Source organism: Giraffa tippelskirchi, chromosome 6 (assembly GCF_054371585.1).
Source record: "Giraffa tippelskirchi isolate mGirTip1 chromosome 6, T2T-mGirTip1v1.2.pri, whole genome shotgun sequence".
NCBI classification, from domain to species: domain Eukaryota; kingdom Metazoa; phylum Chordata; class Mammalia; order Artiodactyla; family Giraffidae; genus Giraffa; species Giraffa tippelskirchi.
Genome location: NC_137280.1, coordinates 50,977,889 through 50,998,696, shown reverse-complemented (window position 1 = coordinate 50,998,696; position 20,808 = coordinate 50,977,889). Strand labels below are relative to the sequence as shown.

The window sequence follows — 20,808 nt, the reverse complement described above, 5'->3', positions numbered from 1 at the left end:
CGCACACCATCCCTCTCGCACCCCACTCTCACCGCCTCCGTGGTCCATCCTCCTCCCGGCGCCCGCTCAGCCTGCGCTCCTCACACCATCAGCACCCCCATCTCCACCATCACCGTCATGATCTCCACCATCACCAGTGCCGTAACTACCGTCAACACAACTGTGTCTTGTCACTTAGACAAAGCCGGAGGTCCGCAGGATAGAGGAAAAGAGCCCAAGTTTTCAGGCATGGAAAGCAAAGTTCAGGTTGACTACAGCCCTGAAAACAAAGAGAGACGCCTGCTTGAGAGAAAGGGAAAGTGAAGACAGGAGAGAAAGCCCCAAGGCAGAGGGACAGATGGGGTACTTGCCAGACACCAGCAGTTAGCCAGCTGCCTTTCAGCAGATTAGGGACTGTTTAGTTCAGGAAATTAACATGGCCTGGGGTATAGTATTATTCTGGTGAAATAGATGTATACACTCAATGCGAGTTTCTGGTTTTCCAATGGAGAATCACCAGGAAGCAGGGTGGGGGTGACTGATGACTCACATTCACCCACATGCTGGTTTTCTTCCTAAGCGTTTATGGCAGAAACTCTGGAATTAAGTTTTTTTGTTTTTTTTTTTTACTAAAATGTCCTGTCAAATGGAGACCCCAAAGGTTAACTCTGTGGCCAGAATGAAAATTAAAATGATGATGATGATGATAATAACCTAACAAATAGGGCTTTTGTTGGAAGTGTTATTTGTCCAAACGTTTCTTCCTGTCTACTTATTTAATTTCAATTTTTTGATCTTAAACCTCTTTTTGAAGCAGAGAAGCTAGATCCTTTGCCCAAATGGCCAAAGTGGTAATGATATTCAGAGCAGATGGTCTGGCTTTGTTCATCCTAGTCAAGGACCGAGTCAGATTTGGAAGGCGAGATTTTTGTGTGCTTTCTCAGTAATCAGGTGATAACATAATTTTCCTATAATAGTAAAGGGTAATAAATAGACTGAAAAAAATTGAAAAGGCATTTTATGTAACTATGTTCTACCAGGTTCAGCTTTTAGAGTGCTAAGATTTTTCTCTCTCAGCTGAAAGGAAGTTGGGGTCTTTGGATATCTTGAAGGTCCAAACCCAAGTCCTAGCACCTCTTTGATTTAACCAGGTCCATCTGTTTTATAAGAGCCAACAAATCTCAGAAAATAAGTGCCTGAGCCTGTCATAAATAAAAAATCTTTTGGTGGGTACTCATTTAATTAGTTATTACCAAACAGTAAAATGTTGGGTTTTGTAAGCAAATTGTTTTTCATAAAATCAACATCTTTATTAAAAATGAGATAGATCATATTTGCATATGGGAATAATGTCAGTCACATGTAACAGCCAAGTTTAAAGCAGAGCACAGTAAATGTTGATTTAAAAATTGCCCCTATAAATTTATTCTGTCTCTTTAAAAAGAAAAAGAAGCAAGTCGTGTCTAAATCAGCTTGCTCATCATCAGAGGCATTGTAAAACAAACAGACAAAAAACCCTCAGAAACAAGTATCTATCTGCTGGAAGAAGTTTTGAGGGAAAATTCATACCAAATACTCTTCTTGAATGAGGAATAGTTGTATTTTGTCAAAAGCTGTCTACTGCTGTGAATTAATTCTATCTGTGTCTAAATTTGACACACTTTTGAACTTAAATCAAGAAAACTAGCAAAAATATCTGGTGAAATGGATTTTAGGGAAGAAGAAAATCTGGTCATCCATGTATTGTCCTTAGATTGGTAATATCCACAGTAAACTGGACCCCTCAAGGCCCCAACCAACCAGATTCTTAAAACTCCCTCCTTTACCTTTCTGCAAAGAATGGTTCCACTTAGACAATTTTAAAAAGTGTACATATTGCCAGTTCTAACTGCTTTGAACCAGAAACTCAGGCCAAGAATGGAGTGCCTTCAATGCTACTTCTTCCTGTACCTAATACAATTTCCTGAGGCTGGGGAAATTGCAAAACAATGCTGCTTCAGTGAGATTTACAGGCATCTGTCTCAGAAGTGATGCCTTTCTTTGACTAAATATTATACCGAGTTTATTAATTTTTATGGAGTGCCACTATCCTAGCTTCTCTCTTCTTTTCTATTAAGTGCTATTTTGCTTTTTTCATATTTTCAATAACAGAGCTTTCTCATTTTTACGATGGATTTAAAGGTGAACAGAAAACATATTTTCCAGCAAAGTGGCATCATACATTTTGCAGACATGTTCACAGAGAGGTGTATCCTATTAGAGCCATGGAATATAAAGCTGGAAGGGGCTTCGGTTCCCAAAAGGGGGCATCTAGAACTCTTCAGAATGGGTGTTGTCTGCTCATTTCTGCAGGCTTTACAAAGGGACACCTTCATAGCCTTGAGGAGTCTACTAATGATTTTACATGTTTCTCCAGCAGAGCCATCCTTAGTAAATGGATCCATGATGACTTGGATATTCTCTGCTTTCCTGTTACACAATGACCCAGACGAGGTAACACAGACGAATGTGTTTACAAAGTATGAAATTTGGCCACGTGCAGTCAGCTCAGAAGTACCCCTCAAGCCAACAGGGATCTTCTCCCCCCATTATATTTTTCTCTCAATTTTGGATTCTTTTCATTAATATTCATTTTATCCAGGTTTTACAGGAATAAGTTTCAGAAGATCCACAGTATGAATGACTCTAAAACTGTAGCCTGTAACGTCAGCCCCAAGTGTTACATTTCTCTAGAGAAAACTGCTTAATTTTCAATTCAAGTTTTTCTTAACTTAATGGAAGTTTACCTTCTCTGGCTTGAAACTTCATGGATATGGGAATCAACTGATCACTCTCCTCCCCATAAAAAGGCTTTCATTTGCTCAGCTAATAAGTTTATTATTTTTCACTACATCTGCTGACTTCCACAGCCCTTTATTATGTTGTCTCTGGCCAGGTAACCCTATTCTCCCCCTTTATAGACCCATTATCATGTGAAAATGTCTGTGTGGGAGGCTAGTTTTCTATGAGCTTTTCTTCTTCCTGACTTCTGAACCAGTAGGAATTTCCCCATATGTGTTTGAGATGATCCACTTTTGTCTTCTGGACTCTTTTAGCTAAATCCCCACTTTGTAGATACTGTGCAGACCACTTTTTCCATCTCTTCTCCCTAAGATTTTGCTGTGTGCTGTGCTTAGTCGCTCAGTGTCCTACTCTTTGCAACCCCATGGAACACAGCCCGCCAGGCTCCTCTGTCCATGGGGATTCTCCAGGCAAGAACACTGGAGTGGGTTGCCATGCCCTCCTCCAGGGGATCTTTCCAACCCAGGGATCAAACCCAGGTCTTCTGCATTGCAAGTGGATTCTTTACCGTCTGAGCCACCAGGGAAGCCCCTCCCTAAAATTATATCATGTCAATTCAGTCTGTGTTATTGCTCAAACATCTTACATAAAGTTCCATACCTGTGTATGTGTCAAGTACATAGTGTATACAGTGTTCACTATTTTGTAGCTCTGGAGGAAATAAGACAGGATTTGTGGCAGTTGGGAATGCCAATCCCAGGCTCTGTAATTAAAAGATATCTTGTCTTATGTGTGGGGCTTTCCAGGCAGCTCAGCAGTATGGAATCCACTTGCAAAGCATGAGATGAGTTCGATCCCTGGGTCAGGAAGATCCCCTGGAGAAAGAAATGGCAAGTCTATTCCAGTATTCTTGCCTGGGAAATCCCGTGGACAGAGGCACCTGGTAGGCTATATAGTCCATGGGGTTGCAAAGAGTTGGACATGACTGAGCATGCACACACACCACAAACAGCCACTACTTCAGTTAAAAACTTTTCTATCTAACACAATAAAGAGGCTGAAAACCCTCATTCCTTCCTTATATGTTGTCTTTCCCTTTAACTCCTTGTATTACTTGCTCCAAGGCAAACTAAAAGTATAACAATTTTATAGATTGTCCTAGAACAGGATACCATCTTTTATCAAGCATATTCACTTCATCTGAGTCCCAGTCTATTCTACTTCTGCTCCGGCATCTATTGTGGGTAGAAGTTCGGGACGCAAAGAGTCGAACAAGACAGCAACTTTCACTTTCACTTCTCGGCATCTCTACTCTGATAGAACTCATTCCAACTGACTTTTTATTCTTTCTTAAGAGCAAGATCAAATGGGACAGATGACTGTGTGCTCAGTTGCTATTTTAAAGGGAGCCAAGGGAGTCTATATAAGGAATATTTATGTGGCAAGGGTAAGCCCTGGGGTAGGACTGAGCTAACGGTGATAGAAAGTTGACCATAAGCCAGGGGCTAAATTCTAGCCATACTACACTTTCAGATGATTAAAGGTCTCCCCTTTATCCTTCCAGATGACTTGCCTGCCCCTGGCATAGATAGCTCTTTTCTGCAAGTTGGTGAATGTTTGATCGAGAGTCAATGGACCGGTGTCCAATTTATTACTCACAGGGCTTGTGTTCCTTTGCCATTACTTATGCAGACAAATCCTACAAGCGCTAATGTGTGTGTTAGTCTCTCAGTCATGTCCAACTCTTTGCGACCCTGTGGACTGTAGTACTCCACGTTCCTCTGTCCATGGGATTCTCCAAGCAAGAATACTGGAGTGGGTTGCCATTCCCTTCTCCAGGGGATCTTCCCAACCCAGGGATAGAACCTAGGTCTCCTGCGTTGCAGGCAGATTCTTTACCATCTGAGCCACTAGGGAAACCTAATGGTCAATCTGAAATTCATCATTTGGAAATAAGACTCCTTCTTGGTCAGCACCATCAAATGTTGTAATCAACCAACCTCTGAGATTTGAATATAGGCTCCACGGGCAGTAAGGAAGCATATTATCTTTCAGGAAAGATTTCAAATAGAATTGTACTTGAAAAAAGATTTTTGCTCACTGTTACTTTTGATTTTGGTTTTGATCTATCTGCCAGATCTATTTTCATGTCACTTAGTGTAAAAATTCCTTTCAGCATTCCTAGGGGGAAATGCATATTCCATGAAAAAAATAGAAGTGAGAATTTAGAAAGGTGAAGAGCCATAAGTGTTCACCTAATTCGATATACATTAAAAATTCTGAAACATATCTTTCACATTTATTGATGGCTGAGGTAGTTGATTAGACTTTCAAATGGAAAGTTTTATCACTGAGGCTCATTCTTCATCTTTTTCTTAGAAAAGAAATTCATGAAACAAATATAGGTATAGTTTCTAACTTTACATTTGTATTAATTTAAAGCTATGTGTACTTAAAATTGTTCTTGGTATTACCTAGAACATCCAGAAGCAATAGATATTTGATGTATTGTTCATTATTATTGATGTTCTCACATTTCAAATACTATTTAGAATTTATAGATTTCATCTTTCTGGTCATGACAACAACATACTGTTTCTTCCTGAATTTGGCCATTTGTACACCCCTTAATCGTTCTTCCTGAGGATTGATGGGGTGTAGGTCTGTGCCTATCATGTGAATGAGCCTGAGAGCATTAGTACCCAGGCTTGTATAGAAAAAGCACCTGTTATGAGTCAGGGTTGGACAGTGAACAGAACATGATCTTCAAGTCAGGAAGGCTTGGATGTGAGTCTGTTCTTCCAATTATACTTACTCTAACTAAATCTCAGATTTATCCTTTTATCTGATGAGTAATAATCCAGGTTTAAAGGTTGGTGTGGAAATTAGACCACATAATATCAAAGTCCAAGGCATGTAACAAATAGTCAACAAATGTTTGTTTTTTCCCTCAGTTTTAACACTGGTTCATTATCTGACTTAATGCCTGGTGTTAGGTGTTCTAAGCTCAGTCTCTTTTTATTTTCCTGGACATGCTAAAAGTGTGGTATCAACAAGAATATTTCAGTAAATGTAAACCAGGACTTTTCATTTTCAAAGCACTTTTACCTACATCATTTCACATGGTTCTCAGAATCTCCCAGGGAATTATCTTTATTCCACCTATTGAGGGATTGTTGTAATGATAAAAAAAGATAAGTGATGTAAAATGCTTTGAAATAATACTTATGCATATGTACATATTTGTAGATAAGACATGGTTACTATTATTCTGATTGTTTCCACTATATTTAATGTATGTTTCTAAAGATAATGAAATAAGTGAGAATAATAGATTATAAAGTAACTGAAATAGATTTTATTTGAATTATTATACTTTCTGAAATGATTTTCCACCTAGATTCCTTGGTGCATAAAGACTAGGGTATGTGTTTATAAGTGTGTTTATGGCCAAATACACTTTCTTAAACTGAATTCTATATGAGGAAATATACAGATGTATATATTTTTTCTAATGGAAATTTGAGATGCAGTATAAATCTGGAATCTGTGGAGGCCATGATTTAAAATATCATCATATGGAGACTCTTCTTTTCTCTTCCTCATACAGAAATACCACTATCTGAATTTCTAGCTGATTAGAAAAAGCATGGATTAGAAATGGAAGTAAACTCCTACCATGGGCTCCTCAGAGACTGTCTGAGCTACTCTTCATGTATCTGGAACAATCTTTAAACAAAAGAATCATTTAGGACCCAACCAGAAGTGGAAGAGGAGTTTCTGAGGCTCACAGGAACCCACCAAAAGTGCCCCTTGGGGTTATCAAGCACATTTCAATACCCGGGCCATGCTTGGGACTCTACTAGGCATGCCAAAGTATCAGTCCTTCAAACAGAGTGTCAAGGCTTCTGACTTGTCATTCCCAGTGTCAAGCCCTAGAAACATACATAAAGAAAGCAAAAATCAATGATGGCTTGAAAAGTCACAGATAGCTAGATTTTAAATAGTCCATCTGCCAATGAAATATGAGGACAAGATGTAACCACACATTTGTAAAGTTGGATGCTAGCCTACCTAAAACTGTCTATTAACCCCTTAGGCACATTTAAGCTTATAGAATAGTAAGGCTGGAAGGAATTTCAGGAAAGGAGAGCAAGGTTCTGAGAGGGATGGTAACTAGCTGAAGATGACATAGGTCTTAAGTAGTAAATATTAGAACCTCTCTGCTATATATAAGGATAGAAGAGCACCATAGTAAGGAACATGGGATTTTAGAAATATAAGCTTAAACCCAGTTCTGCTTCTTGGTAACTGTGTAACTCTAGGAAGTTCATTTACCATCGTCTGTGCCTATTTCCTCATCTGAAAAATGGGGACAATAATATACTCATCTCATAGAATTGATCTAGTAAATTCCCAGGTGACACTAGTGGTAAAGAACATGCCTGCCAATGCAGGAGACATAAGAGACATGGGTTCCATGGATCCTTGTGTTGGGAAGATCCCCTGGAGGAGGAAACACGACTCACCCCAGTATTCTTGCCTGGAGAATTGCATGGGCAGAGGAGCCTGATGGGCTACAGTCCATGGGGTGGCAAAGAGTTGGACATGACTGAAACGACTTAGCACACAGCACAAGGATTAAATAATACACCATGTAAAAAATTACAGAGTATGCAAGTGCCTGGGACATAACAAACACAGTGATAATAAACACTAAATTAAAGCAATTCTTATTATACCACCAGGACAGAAACCACTCTGACTTCTTCAGGTGATATCAAGTTCAATGTGTCCTTTATACTTGTTTGACCAATTCAGAAAGGTTCAATGACAACCAAATCCTTCGTGTGAACAAAAAATATCACAATTGAAAATGCTATATCTGAAGAACATTCTTGTATAGCACAGTATTTTTAGTGCCTTAAATATTATCAATGGAAGCTATTATTTAAGTAGAAGTCTATCCAGACTTCTGAAATGAAGGATTTGCCTTTAATGGAAAATGTCTATTTCATCCTAAGCATGAAAACTGGTGACCCTGGCTTGGGCACTCTCTCCAGCAACTCCCACTGTTTGCTGAGCACAGAATAAAGATATAGAGTGAAGCAAATTTATTTCAGAGATTATAGATTGGAGGCATAACTATGTGTATGGAAGTGGGCCATGAAAAATGCAGCTTCAACTCTCCCCTTGAACCCATTGTAATTTATCTTGGAAATGTTGTTGAGTTCCCCAAACTGTAAGGTAAGGAAGTTACTCCCAGCAGCTTTAAATGTTCTGTCAGGGACCAGCCTTTGCTATGCCTTGTACTCTGAGCACATTGTACCAAGGTTGGAACCCTGAACATCACCCAGAATGCTTCAAAGAGGCAAAGATCTGAAGCACAATGTGCCTAGGCTAACTTCTAGGAACAAATTACTTTGTATATAAGGAGGTAAATGAAGGCAGCTGCAACACCTTTAAGAAAAACAGTCCTAGAGGTACTGAAACAGAAGGGGAAATCGCTTACTCAGTGAAACAACATTGTGACTACTTTATTCATTTGTTCTATATGGATGTATACAGACGGCACCTACTTAGTGCAGGCACTGTCCCAGACACTGAGGATAGGCAGTGAATACAATGAAGTGTCTCTGTGCATGGCACAAACCCTCTGTGTATCAGAGACTGTGCGGGGGAAACACAAATGAGCAAGATCAGGTAGTTAAGGAGATTCTGAGTGAGGAGTTCAGAGTAAGGAGGGAGAGGGGAAACTGGTGATAAAATGTCATTTTGGTCAGCGTGAGGGGACTACACATGACCTCTGAAGGTGAGAGAGAGTTCCTGGGTGGTGACTTATTCAGTGATGACTCCTTAAGGGTAAGAGGAGTCAGTCAGTAGTTGTTCTAGACAGAGGGAGCATCTTTTCCCAAGGCCCAGGGGCGAGAGAAGAGACGACAGCGTCTTGGTGTGGCAGCATGGCTGGATGGTGAATCTGGGGACACAGATGGGGACCAGAGTCTTGGAAACCAGGTCCATGTCACAGGGTTTTATATTTCATCCTAGAACAACTGGAAGCTATTGATTGATGTTGATCAACGAGTGACATGGGGGGCTGGGATGAATTGGGAGATTGAGAATGACATATGTACACTATCGATGCTATGTATAAAATAGATAACTCACGAGAACCGACTATATAGCTCAGGGAACCCTACTCAGTGCTCTGGAGTGACCTAAATGAGAAGGAAATCCAAAACACAGGGAGTATGTGAATACATAGAGCTGATTGACTTTGCTATACAGTAGAAAAGTAACAAAACTTTGTAAAGCAACTATGCTTCAGTAAACATTAATTTTGAAAAAGGAGTCACATGAAAAGATTTCAATTTTAATACAAAGAATGGACAAGGGAACGTCAAAGCTGGCAGCAAGGATACCATAGAGAGGATATTGCAGGACTAAACAGATGAGTGGTGATGTGGTCTAAACAAAGACCGTGAAAATGGACAGAAAGAACTGGGAAGATCTGAGAAATATTATGGAGGTGATTGCCTGAATGTGGGCAGTAAGGGAGAGGACGGAATAACAGCTGACTCCCAGGCTTCCAGCGTGGGAAACGGCACAGATGACGTCAGCCAGTAAGAGGGGAAGGGGGAGGAGCAGATTCAGGATGACGTCAGTCAGTAAGAGGGGGAGGGGGAGGAGCAGATTCAGGATGAGGAACTATGAGGAGTTCAGTTTTGAACATATTGAGTGTGTGGGGTCTAGGGGACATCTGAGTGGGGGTGTTCAGTAAGCAGCTGGATATGTAAGTACACCTGAGCATCAGAAGAGAGCGATGGACTGAAGTCACCCACGTGGAGGTGGTTAAATCATGGTTGGACTCTGGAAAACAGCATATAGAAATGGTGAGCACATAAGAAGATGGAGCAGGAATGGACAGAGGTTGGGGGAAAAATAGAGTACATGAAATTACAGAAAAGAGTGGGAAAATAGTTTTAAGAAGTCATCAACATCAAATGCTAATGGGGTCACCCATACATAAATGGGTGCTGAAATTTGTCCACTGGCAATAGCGACAGAAAGGTCATGCTCTAGTAGAGGAATAATCTGGGTTTGCTTGGCAATGTCCCTGATTGTGCCTGTTGTCCTACTATTACTGTTAATCGTGCCCCCTGGTGTCTAAATTTGGAAAATAAACTTTATGATCATCTCAGTCACTGGCTGGTGAGAGGCAAGATAGACTGCGGTGGGTGTGCTGTGTGCTTAGTCGCTCAGTCATGTCTGACTCTGTGCGACTCCATGGACTGTAGCCTGCCAGGATCTCTGTCCATGGGGATTTTCCAGAAAGAATACTGTAGTGGGTTGCCATTTTTTCCTCCAGGGGATCTTCCCAACACAGAGATCAAACCCAGATCTCCTGCATTGCAGGTGGATTCTTTACTGTCTGAGCCACCAGGGAAGCACACAGTGGGTATCGAGGTGAATTTGAAGAGGGAGACATCAAACAAGGGAATTTTTCGAAGGAGCATGGTGAGGTTATTACAGAGGGAATTTTAACATCAGATGGACATTGAACTAGATGGATTTTAAACATTCTTCCAATCCTGGGACTAGTTCATAAAGCACTATATTCCTTTACTATCTTCAGTTCTTTGGAATCAGTGAGAATAAGGACTTTGTGTAGTATACTTCTTTTTTCTCACTTTCAGAGCTAAATGCTACTTTTTACAAATTACTTTGCAAAGCCAACATTTTATAAATAAAACTTTTACTATCCTACGTTCATTCTTGAAAATGAATACTAATTACCTGAACCCATTTTCATCTATCACAAAGGCAATATAAAGCAGAAATGTGTGATTATCTTCCTATAGAAATTACAGCTAGTCCTAAATTAAGTTGAAAGAATCATTTTAACTTTAAAATTATTTTGTATGATAAAGTGTTAATAATTACATTGTAGGTAAATGTTCTGCCTCTTATTGCAAATACTGTTTGATCTAGGCAACCTAGGGGAAAAAATACATGTCTCCAAGTTTTTTTACACCTAATATGTCTTCTACTTTTTGGTACTTCTAGGTTAGACCAAACTGATCTCTGAGAGAGCTTAAACACATATTTAAAATGAGAAAGATGCAAATAATGTGAGCATTCGTCTGTATACCATTTGGATAGAAAAACCCGAGGGGCTTAAAATAATCATTAAGTATGCTAATCTCTAGTTGCATCCATGTTGCTACCAACAGCATTAATTTCATTCTTTCTTATCAGCTCAGTTCAGTCGCTCAGTCGTGTCTGACTCTTTGTGACCCCATGGACTGTGGCACGCCAGGCTTCCCTATCACCAACTCCCGGAGCCTACTCAAACTCATGTCCATAACATCGCTGATGCCATCCAACCATCTCATCCTCTGTCATCTCCTTCTCCTCCCACCTTCAATCTTTCCCAGCATCAGGGTCTTTTCAAATGAATCAGTTCTTCACATCAGGTAGCCAAAGTATTAGAGTTTCAGCTTCAGCATCAGTTCTTCCAATGAATGTTCAGGACGGATTTCCTTTAGGATGGACTGGTTAGATTTCCTTGCTGTCCAAGGGACTCTCAAGAGTCTTCTCCAACACCACGGTTCAAAAGCATCATTTCTTCGGTGCTCAGCTTTCTTTACAATCCAACTCTCACATCCATACATAACTACTGGAAAAACCATAGCTTTGACCAGACAGACTTTTGTTGGCAAAGTAATATCTCTGTTTTTTAATATGCTGTCTAAGTTGGTCATAGCTTTTCTTCCAAGGAGCAAGCATCTTTTAACTTCATGGCTGCAGTCACCGTCTGCAGTGATTTTGGAGCCCCCCAAAATAAGATCTCTCACTGTTTCCATTGTTTCCCCATCTATTTGCCATGAAGTGATGGGACCGGATGCCATGATTTTAGTTTTCTGAATGTTGAGTTTTAAGCCAACTTTTTCACTCTCCTCTTTCACTTTTATCAAGAGGCTCTTTAGTTCCTGTTCACTTTTTGCCATAAGGGTGGTGTCACCTGCACATCTGAGGTTATTGCTATTTCTCCCAGAAATCTTGAGTCCAGCTTGTGCTTCATCCAACCTGGAATTTTGCATGATGTACTCTGCATATAAGATAAATAAGCAAGGTGACAATATATAGCCTTGACATACTCCTTTCCTGATTTGGAACCAGTTTGCTGTTTCATGTCCAGTTCTAACTGTTGCTTCTTGACCTGCATACAGATTTCTCAGGAGGCAGGTCAGGTGGTCTGGTATCCCTTCTCTTTAGGAATTTTCCACAGTTCGTTGTGATCCACACAGTCAAAGGCTTTGGTGTAGTCAATAAAGCAAAAGTAGATGTTTTTCTGGAACTCTCTTGCTTTTTCAATGATCCAGCAGATGTTGGCAATTTGATCTCTGGTTCTTTTGACTTTTCGAAATCCAGCTTGAACATCTGGAAGTTCATGGTTCTTTTTTATGACTGAGTGGTATTCAGTTGTGTATATGTACCACATCTTTTTTATCCATTCATTTGTCAATGGGCATTTAGGTTGTCTCCATGTCTTGGCTACTGTGAAAAGTGCTGCTATGAACATGTACCTTTTTGAATTATAGTTTTGTCTGGTTATATGCCTAGGATTGGGACTGCAGGTCAGAAAGAGAAAGACAAATACCATATGATATCACTTAGATGTGGAATCTAAAATATGACACAAATGAACCTATCTATGAAATAGAAATACAGTCAGATGTAGAGAGCAGACTGGTGGTTGCCAAGGGAGAGGAGGGTGGGAGAGGGCTGGATTGGGAGTTTGGGATTAGCAGATGCAAACTGGTATATATAGAATGGAAAAAAAAAAACAAGGTCCTACTGTATAGCACAGGAAACTATATTCACTATCCTATGATAAACCACAATGGAAAAGAATCTGAAAAAGAATATATATATGTTTATGTATAACTGAGTCACTTTGGTGTATAACAGTAATTAACACAGCAGTGCAATTCAACTATACTTCAATAAAAAATAAATTAAAAATAAAGACATTTACCAAGGGAAAAATGAAACAAAAAACTTAATCATTATCATAAGTAAAGTAATATCTTAGGACAACAGAAAAGTTATACCAAAAAATGACTTTGAAATCCATATGGATATTGGGCAAGGTAAGAAGACAACTAAGAGTTCCAAGACCTTTTGCCTTCAGCAGAAGACTGAAGCTGCTGGTAAATCTCCTCACATGAGCCTCTCTCTCATTGCTGTTGAATTTGATTATCGAAGGTCAAGCTTCCAGCCGTAAGCCTGTCCTTCTCTCCCTGATCCAGTTCATTTAGTTCAGTTTGAGTAATTAGGTACCGTGGGGTTACAATACGGTGACTTTTAAAAGCACCTTTTCACTGTTAAGCTGCAAATGGCTGCCTTTAAAAAGGGGGTTATTTCTGTGAAAGAAACTGAGAAAAGAAGCTAATGGAGGCCCTAATGTCTCTGATTGACTGCCTGTGAACGGCCCCATAAAACAGGCTGCAACAGCGGAGGATTTTTCTCTTTTCTTGGGTAACGCAATAAAAAAGCAAGCTATTCCTAGTCTGACTGTAGACTGTTAATTAGTTGGTATCACTGCTGCTGCTACGTATTGCAAAGACTTGCATATTACACACTGAAGAGTGAAAGCAAAAGTCACTCAGTCATGTCTGCCTCTTTGCGACCCCATAGACTATACAGTCCATGGAATTCTCCAGGCCAGAATACTGGAGTGGTAGCCTTTCCCTTCTCCCAACCCAGGCATCAAACCCAGGTCTCCCACATTATAGGAGTGTTCTTTACTAGTTGAGCCATAAGGGAAGCCCAAGAATACTGGTGTGGGTAGCCTATCCGTTCTCCAGTAGATCTTCCCAATCCAGGAATTGAACCAGGGTCTCCTGCACTGCAGGTCAATTATTTACCAACTGAACTATCAGGGAAGCCCATTACACACTGAAGGTGTCAATAACGAAATTATGCCAAAGACCCTATTTTAAATAATATATACCCTTTATTCTTCTAATCAGCTCTAAGCATAATATACTGCTTTTCTGAGTTCCAGGTCATTTGCCCAGACCGTCTTTGTATCATCTATTTGTCTCTCTTGTGTGTATTTGTTTTGCAGTAAGCAATGGCTTTGGTTTGGCTTCTCTTCTGGCTGGCCACCACCACATAGAATCTGAATGTCCAACCATTTCCCAGGAACAGAAAGAAGAACCTCTGCTTGTCTGTTTCAGTGGCAGCTTGGTGGTAAAAAGACTGTTGAATGGGCCACAATTTCAGCAGACCATCACGTGAATGGGACCAGTCTCTTTTCTTCCCAAACATCAGAAATTAAGCAATTCAAAAGGAGATTCGGCCAAGATGACCCATTTACAGGCTGGACTCAGCCCAGAGACTATAGAGAAAGCGCGCCTGGAACTGAACGAAAACCCAGACGTTTTACACCAGGATATCCAGCAAGTCAGGGACATGATCATCACCAGGCCTGACATCGGATTCTTACGCACAGATGATGCCTTCATCCTGAGGTTTCTCCGAGCCAGGAAGTTTCACCAAGCAGATGCCTTCAGACTCCTGGCCCAGTACTTCCAGTACCGCCAGCTAAACCTGGACATGTTCAAAAACTTCAAGGCCGATGATCCTGGCATTAAGAGGGCTCTCATCGATGGGTTCCCTGGAGTGTTGGAAAATCGTGATCACTACGGCAGGAAGATTCTTCTGCTGTTTGCAGCCAATTGGGATCAGAGTAGGTAAATGTAGATAGTGTCTTTATTTGGTTCTTCTGTTTCATAAGCATTGTCACTGCATGTTTGGAGCTATAAGCCTTTATGGATAATGGGCTCTTATTTAAACATATATATTCTCTACATCCAGGCTTCCCAGGTGGCGCCAGTTGTAAAGAACCTGCCTGCTGATGCAGGAACATTAACATACATGGGTTTGGTCCATGGGTCGGGAAGATTCCCTGGAAGAGGGCATGGCAACCCATTCCAGTATTCTTGCCTGGAGAATCCCACAGACAGCAGAGCCTGTCGGGCTACAGTCTATAGGGTCGCACAGAGTCAGACATGACTGAAGCTACTTAGCACACACGCATGCACTCATTATCTACATCCACAAAGAAAATTTCAAGGCCACAGGTCTTTCACTGCCATCAAAAGGTGATTACAGACCCACAGCAATGTTTTGGAACACAAGTTAGAATTGTAGAGACCTCAGAAGTTATTCTATTCATCAAAGGGTGTCATATATTTTCATAAAACTGGAATCTGGTCTTTTAGACGATCCATATATTCTGTCTTTCATGTTCCCAGCTTTAACAACAACAAAAGTGGATTCAGTAGATGGCTTTAAATCAAGTATTTTTAACACATGAAATAATTCCTTGGATCCTGTCCGTGAGTTTAATATCTGACATTTTTTCTGCATGCCAGACCTTTCCATCCAAATGCTTTCGAGCATTTCTCCTGAAAGTCCCATAAAGAACGACAAACTCAACACGTCCCAAACTGAGTGCATCATCTTTCCTGCTCTTCCATCCATCCAGTCTCTTGAGCCAGAAATCTGAGTGTCTCCCTGGACTGCTCCTTGCCATTGCTCCTCACATTTCATTAATTGCCGAGTCCTGCTCCTTTCTTTTTAAAACCAGCTCAAGTCTCTTGTTTCTCTCAGCTCCCATGGCTACAGCCCTAGTGCAAGTTCTCATTTCTCACCTGGATCACTCAGACAGCCTTCTGACAGGCTCCTTGCCTCTGGTCCAGTTTCCTCTGAGCCATTCTAGTCTTTACAATCGTCAGAGTACCCCTCCCAAAATTCCACTATGTCACTCCTCTCATTAAAATTCTTCAATGACCTGCAATTCCTCAGAGTAAAATAAAGCCCTTTACAATTCCTCTTCTGCATCTCCTGCTCTGCTTCACCCTCTGCCCTTTTACATGGTCTCCAGTCCAGCTGGTTGGAAGTGTAAGCTTTGCCTTAAATACTAGTAATTGTGGTTTTGACATGTCTCCAAGCCTGTGGACTCATTCCACCAGAGACTTAAAGGAGGGATCAACTATGCCAAGTCCAATCAACTTGGACATAACCTGCCCACTGTCTCATACCTATCTCTAGTGTTCTTCGGGAAGGGTCTTCATCAACGTTCATCCCAACCCTGTTTCAGTGAGGTGTCTTCCTCTGCTCACGTATTTCCACTGAAGTATTTACAATAGGAGTTTAAGAACCAGTGTTATAGCTGATATTTTTGAACATATATAATCTCATTTAATCCACCCAAGAACTTTTCATGATGGTATTCCTATGATCCCAATTTTACATTTGATGATGCAGGGTTTTGCGAAGTTAAGCAACTCATTCAGTGTCACACAACTAGTGAGATGCAGAATGGGGGTTGACTTGAGAGCGAGTTCTCTTCTCTTGGCTTTATTGTAATTGCGTGCTTACGTGTGTGTTCTTTCTTACCCCTCCTCCCAAGACTGCGGTTTCCTTGAGGGCAACAGACTGCACCTTTTTCATGTTTATCTCTTGGGCACATAGTCCAATAGGCAATAAGTGTTGAATTAGAAAGAATGTATGGGTTAATCTCCAAAACTTCGCCTGGGACTTGAGCTCTCACAGCGGTATCATACTGAGATTATGGTACTTGGGGAAACACAGGTTTAACTTTAAAAATATACCAAAGAGCCCCTCATCCAAACATAATTAAAAGAAATTTTTAGGGTGCTGTTTAGTGCCTCATATGACTAGGCCTCACCCTAAAGATAATGATTAGTGTAGGACACCTTAGCAACCCCACTGACTATTTTCTGGTTGAAAAATTGGAATAGGGCAATCTAGATGGTGAAGGACAGGGAAGCCTGGCATTCTGCAGTCCACGGGGTTGCAGAGTCAGACACAACTGAGTGACTAAACAACAACAAACCCTGAAAAGGTACTTGAATGGTTTAACACTGTCAGTCTATATATAGACTGTTCAGATCTGCACCTCAGCCCAGGCTGCCTCTGCTCTGTTATCCCATAAGCATTAAGGATGAGCCTCTTGTTACAGTGATCTACTGAGGAAAATGATTTCCAGGTCTTTTTTTTTCATATGATAACTTGCCATCTGTATATATTTTATTGTGAGGGATCTGTTAATGAATCTGGTTCATTTTTTTTTTCCTTTTTAATTGATGAACCTATTTGTAGGGCAAGAATAGAGATGACGACGTAGAGAATGGACTTGTGGACACAGCAGAGGAAGGAGAGGGTGGGACAAATTGGGAAGCTGGGATTGACATATATACACTACCATGTGTAATGATAGCTAGTGGGAAGCTGCTGTATAACACAGGGAACCCAGCCAGATGTATGCAACAACCTAGTGGGGTGGGAGGCGGGTGGGGGTGGGAGGGAGGCTTAAGACGGAGCAGACATATGTGTACTCAAGGCTGATTCGTGTTGTCATATGTCAGAAACCGACACAACATTGTAAAGCAATTATCTTCCAAGTAAAGATTTCCAGGTCTCCACATTCACCCATATATCATTCACTCGACAAACATTTGATGAGTGTAGACTTGGTGCCAGAGTGTGTGCTAAGTCACTGAGGACATGACAAAAATACAAGGTCCCTCCCAGCAAACAGTCCTTTGGGCACCCACTGTCCAGTAATAATGCAAACACATGGACGGCTGACCCCTCTCTACCACAGGAGAATCCCTTCTGAGACATAAGCCATCCACAGAGGATGGGAGCCCTAGTTTAACTAGCAGGAACAGCTGTCCTCTCGGAAAGGACACACGACCATTTTGGATCTTGAAACAGTAAAATCTGATGACTCTGGAGAATGATCATGCTGACTTCATCGGAGCTTAGTTGTCATACGTGTTCAAGAACTTCCATCTGCTAAGAAGGCGACACACAGAACGCCAGTAAGCGATGATTTACACACAAAAAGACACATCATCACATAGTATCCTGTTTTCTATCAGTCTTTGGTCTGTAAATATCTCCAAATGCGGTGTTAAGAAGCAGGAAAAAACAAGTCTCCAATGGAATCATTCAAATCTTTATGATTATGATAACCTTGAATGGGTTACATCATGTCTCTGCTCCTCAGCTTCCTCAGGTGTAAGATGAAGAGTGTGAACTAGGTAGCCTCCGAAACACCTTCCATCTAATGGTTCATGAATGTGAAGCTCATTCAGCCTGATCCTACGGATGGACAGGGATTTTAAAATTCACTTTATAGGCTTCTGATTCACTAGGTTCTTTGAAGTAATCTCTCTCTCTCTCTCTCATACACACACACACACTCTTCCTTTCACCCCTCCTCTCTTCCTCCACCAAAGGCTGGGTCTACTTGAAGCAGCTTTATTTTTAACTTTTTATTTCATACTGGAGTATAGCTGATTAACAACGCTGTGATAGTTTCAGGTGTACAGCAAAGGGACTCAGCCATACATATACATGTATCCATTATCACTCCCCTCCCATCCACGCTAGAGGCAGTTTTTTTTTTTTTTAATTTAATTGTAGAATACAGTTTGTTCCAAACCATTTTGGCTTTAACAAGAAGATGAAGGGTTAAGGCTATCCCACTGGCAGCCAAAGATGATCAGAAGCAAACAAACCTCAGTCTGAACAAGGATACTGTCATGTGATTTACTGGTTATATGACCTGGGCAGGACAAGCAACCTCTCTGATACTCTGTTTTCTCACCTGGAAGGTGGGGATGATAAGCAAGGTTATTTAATAATATAGCTGAGAAGACTGAATGAAATAATGCATTTAAGGTACACAGCTCATTGCATGGTACATGGTAAGCACTCAGTAATACTAACAGTATTAACATGAATACTATAATGGGCATATAATATTCAGTGGTAAAGAATCCACCTGCCAATGCAAGAGACTCAGGTTTGATCCCTGGGTCAGGAAGATCCCCTGAAGAAGGAAATGGCAACCCATTCCAGTATGCTTGCCTGGGAAATCCCATGGACAGAGAAGCTACAGTACAGGGGGTTGCAAAGAGTTGGACATGACTTGGCAACTAAACAACAGCAACAAATAAATATAATATAGCACAGATGGTAAATAAATTGAAACCAGAGACAACAGTATGACATTTGAGATGGAAGTGGGCTGATGAGTCTGTCTGCCTCTTGCTGTCCTCAGCACTTGTCGGCTTTCTCCCCAGACATGTTCCCCATCACACAGACCTAGCCTAACAGAGCCCCGGAGGCCTGAAGAGTTGGTGTAGCTTTGCAAAATGATTGCTTGACTCTCCTGGGGAGCCTGAGATAACTGGAAAGCTATTTGAACGTCTCATATGAAAGGTTTACTGAAATGAAAACTGTTATTAATATTTATTAAAACTATGTAAATCTCATTCATCTAGACCCTGGATAGCCTTAGCGAGAGCACAGACTGGTGAGTGACAGGGAGTGCTGTCTGCCAGAGGCACGTGCAGAGCTGAGTATGCCCACAGAAGCCCAGGAGTCTCTGGGCTCCCAGCGCATCCACCAGCCTCCTCCAGAAATGGGGTCTTGGCAGGAGCTTCTAGACTTCTGTCTTTTCTGAGGCAGCCGGTCTAAATGGAAATGAGCCAGATTAAATCAGCACCCACCTATTCATTTGGGCTTCCCAAGTGGCGCAGTAGTAAAGAATTTGCCTGCCTATCCAAGAGACACAAGAGATGTGGGTTCCATCCCTGGGTCAGGAAGATCCCCTGGAGAAGGAAATGGCTACCCACTCCAGTATTCTTGCCTGGAGAATCCCATGGACAGAGGAGCCTGGCGGGCTACAGTCCATGGGGTCACAAAGAGTTGGACACGACGCACTAGGTTGCACTACCTACTAATTCATGGGAGGAAGCCGGCACCTCCAGAGTCAGCAGAGTATACATTTCAGCTCACCGGCCCAGTGTGTAACAGAAGTCTCAGGGGCCACTCTTGCTCAATGAGCCTTTTGATCTTTCTCACCTAAACTCATATCGGCATCAGCAAGAATTCACAGCTTTTCCCTTAAGGGCTGATAAAAAAGAAACCTCCATCCTGTTTCTCTCTGAGTTGCGTACTGGCATGGGGGCCACGCAGTCTGATGTGCCCAGGAACGCCATTTCCATGGAGGGGAAGATGTGAGCACTGAGGAACCATGTCTGTTCTTTTTTCTGGATTTTGCTCAGTTTAAAAAAAAGAGTTAAATTTGGCTAAGCTATTTTGGGGCTTCCCTGGTGGTTCAGATGGTAAAGAATCCACCTGCAATGCAAGAGACCTGGGTTCCATCCCTGGGTTGAGAAGATCCCCTGGAGAAGGAAATGGCTACCCACTCCAGTATTCTTGCCTGGAGAATCTCATGGATAGAGGAGCCTGGTGGGCTACAGTCCATGGGGTCCCACACAGCAGAAATGGGTATATTATCTGGCATGTGGAGCTGTTGCAAAGATTAATCCCAATTGCTGCAGTTGATAGTGTCCAAGAGGCAGAATAAGATAATGATTAAATGTACAGACTTGGAAGCCAGATGGCCAGCTTCAAATCCCAACCCCCTCCCAACCAGCCCTATGATTCTGAGCAAGTTGATTAAACTCTTATTAACCTCAGTTTCTCACCTGAGGTGACCATGATCATAGACTAACATAAGTTGGTAGTCAATAAATGGGCTTCCCTGGTGGCTCAGATGGCAAAGAATCTGCCTGCAGTGTGGGAGTCCCCAGGTCTAGTGCTAAAGAACCTGCCTGCCAATGTAGGAGACATAGGAGATGTGGGTTCGATCCTTGGGTTGGGAAGATACCCTGGAGGAGGGCATGGCAACTCACTCCAGTATTCTTCCCTGGAGAGTCCACATGGATGGAGGAGCCTGGTGGGCTACAGTTCATAGGGTCGCACAGAGTTGGACACAACTGAAGTGACTTAGTACGCATGCAAGCACAGTCAATAAATGGCAGTTGTTTCTTAAGAAAGAACCCCAAACCAGGCAGAGATGTAGGATACTGGCCCACAAGATGTTCTAAGGGTGGCAGAATTTGATGCCATGACTAACTTCCCTCC

At 41.6% G+C, this 20,808-nt stretch overlaps 1 protein-coding gene across 3 annotated transcripts in view; it reads left to right on the top strand.

Annotated features, from left to right (window-relative positions):
* CLVS1 (clavesin 1) overlaps window positions 1–20,808 on the top strand; it is a 190,630-nt gene that overhangs the window by 34,244 nt on the left and 135,578 nt on the right. For 2 of the 3 annotated variants that reach the window (XM_081501150.1, XM_081501149.1), the window contains exon 3: window positions 13,898–14,525. In XM_081501150.1, coding sequence (XP_081357276.1) covers window positions 14,071–14,525 — 455 coding nt within the window. In that variant the 5' untranslated portion in view covers window positions 13,898–14,070. Of the gene's footprint in view, window positions 1–9,444; window positions 9,654–13,897; window positions 14,526–20,808 lie in introns of those variants that run through there. The other variant, XM_081501148.1, reaches the window with a different exon arrangement.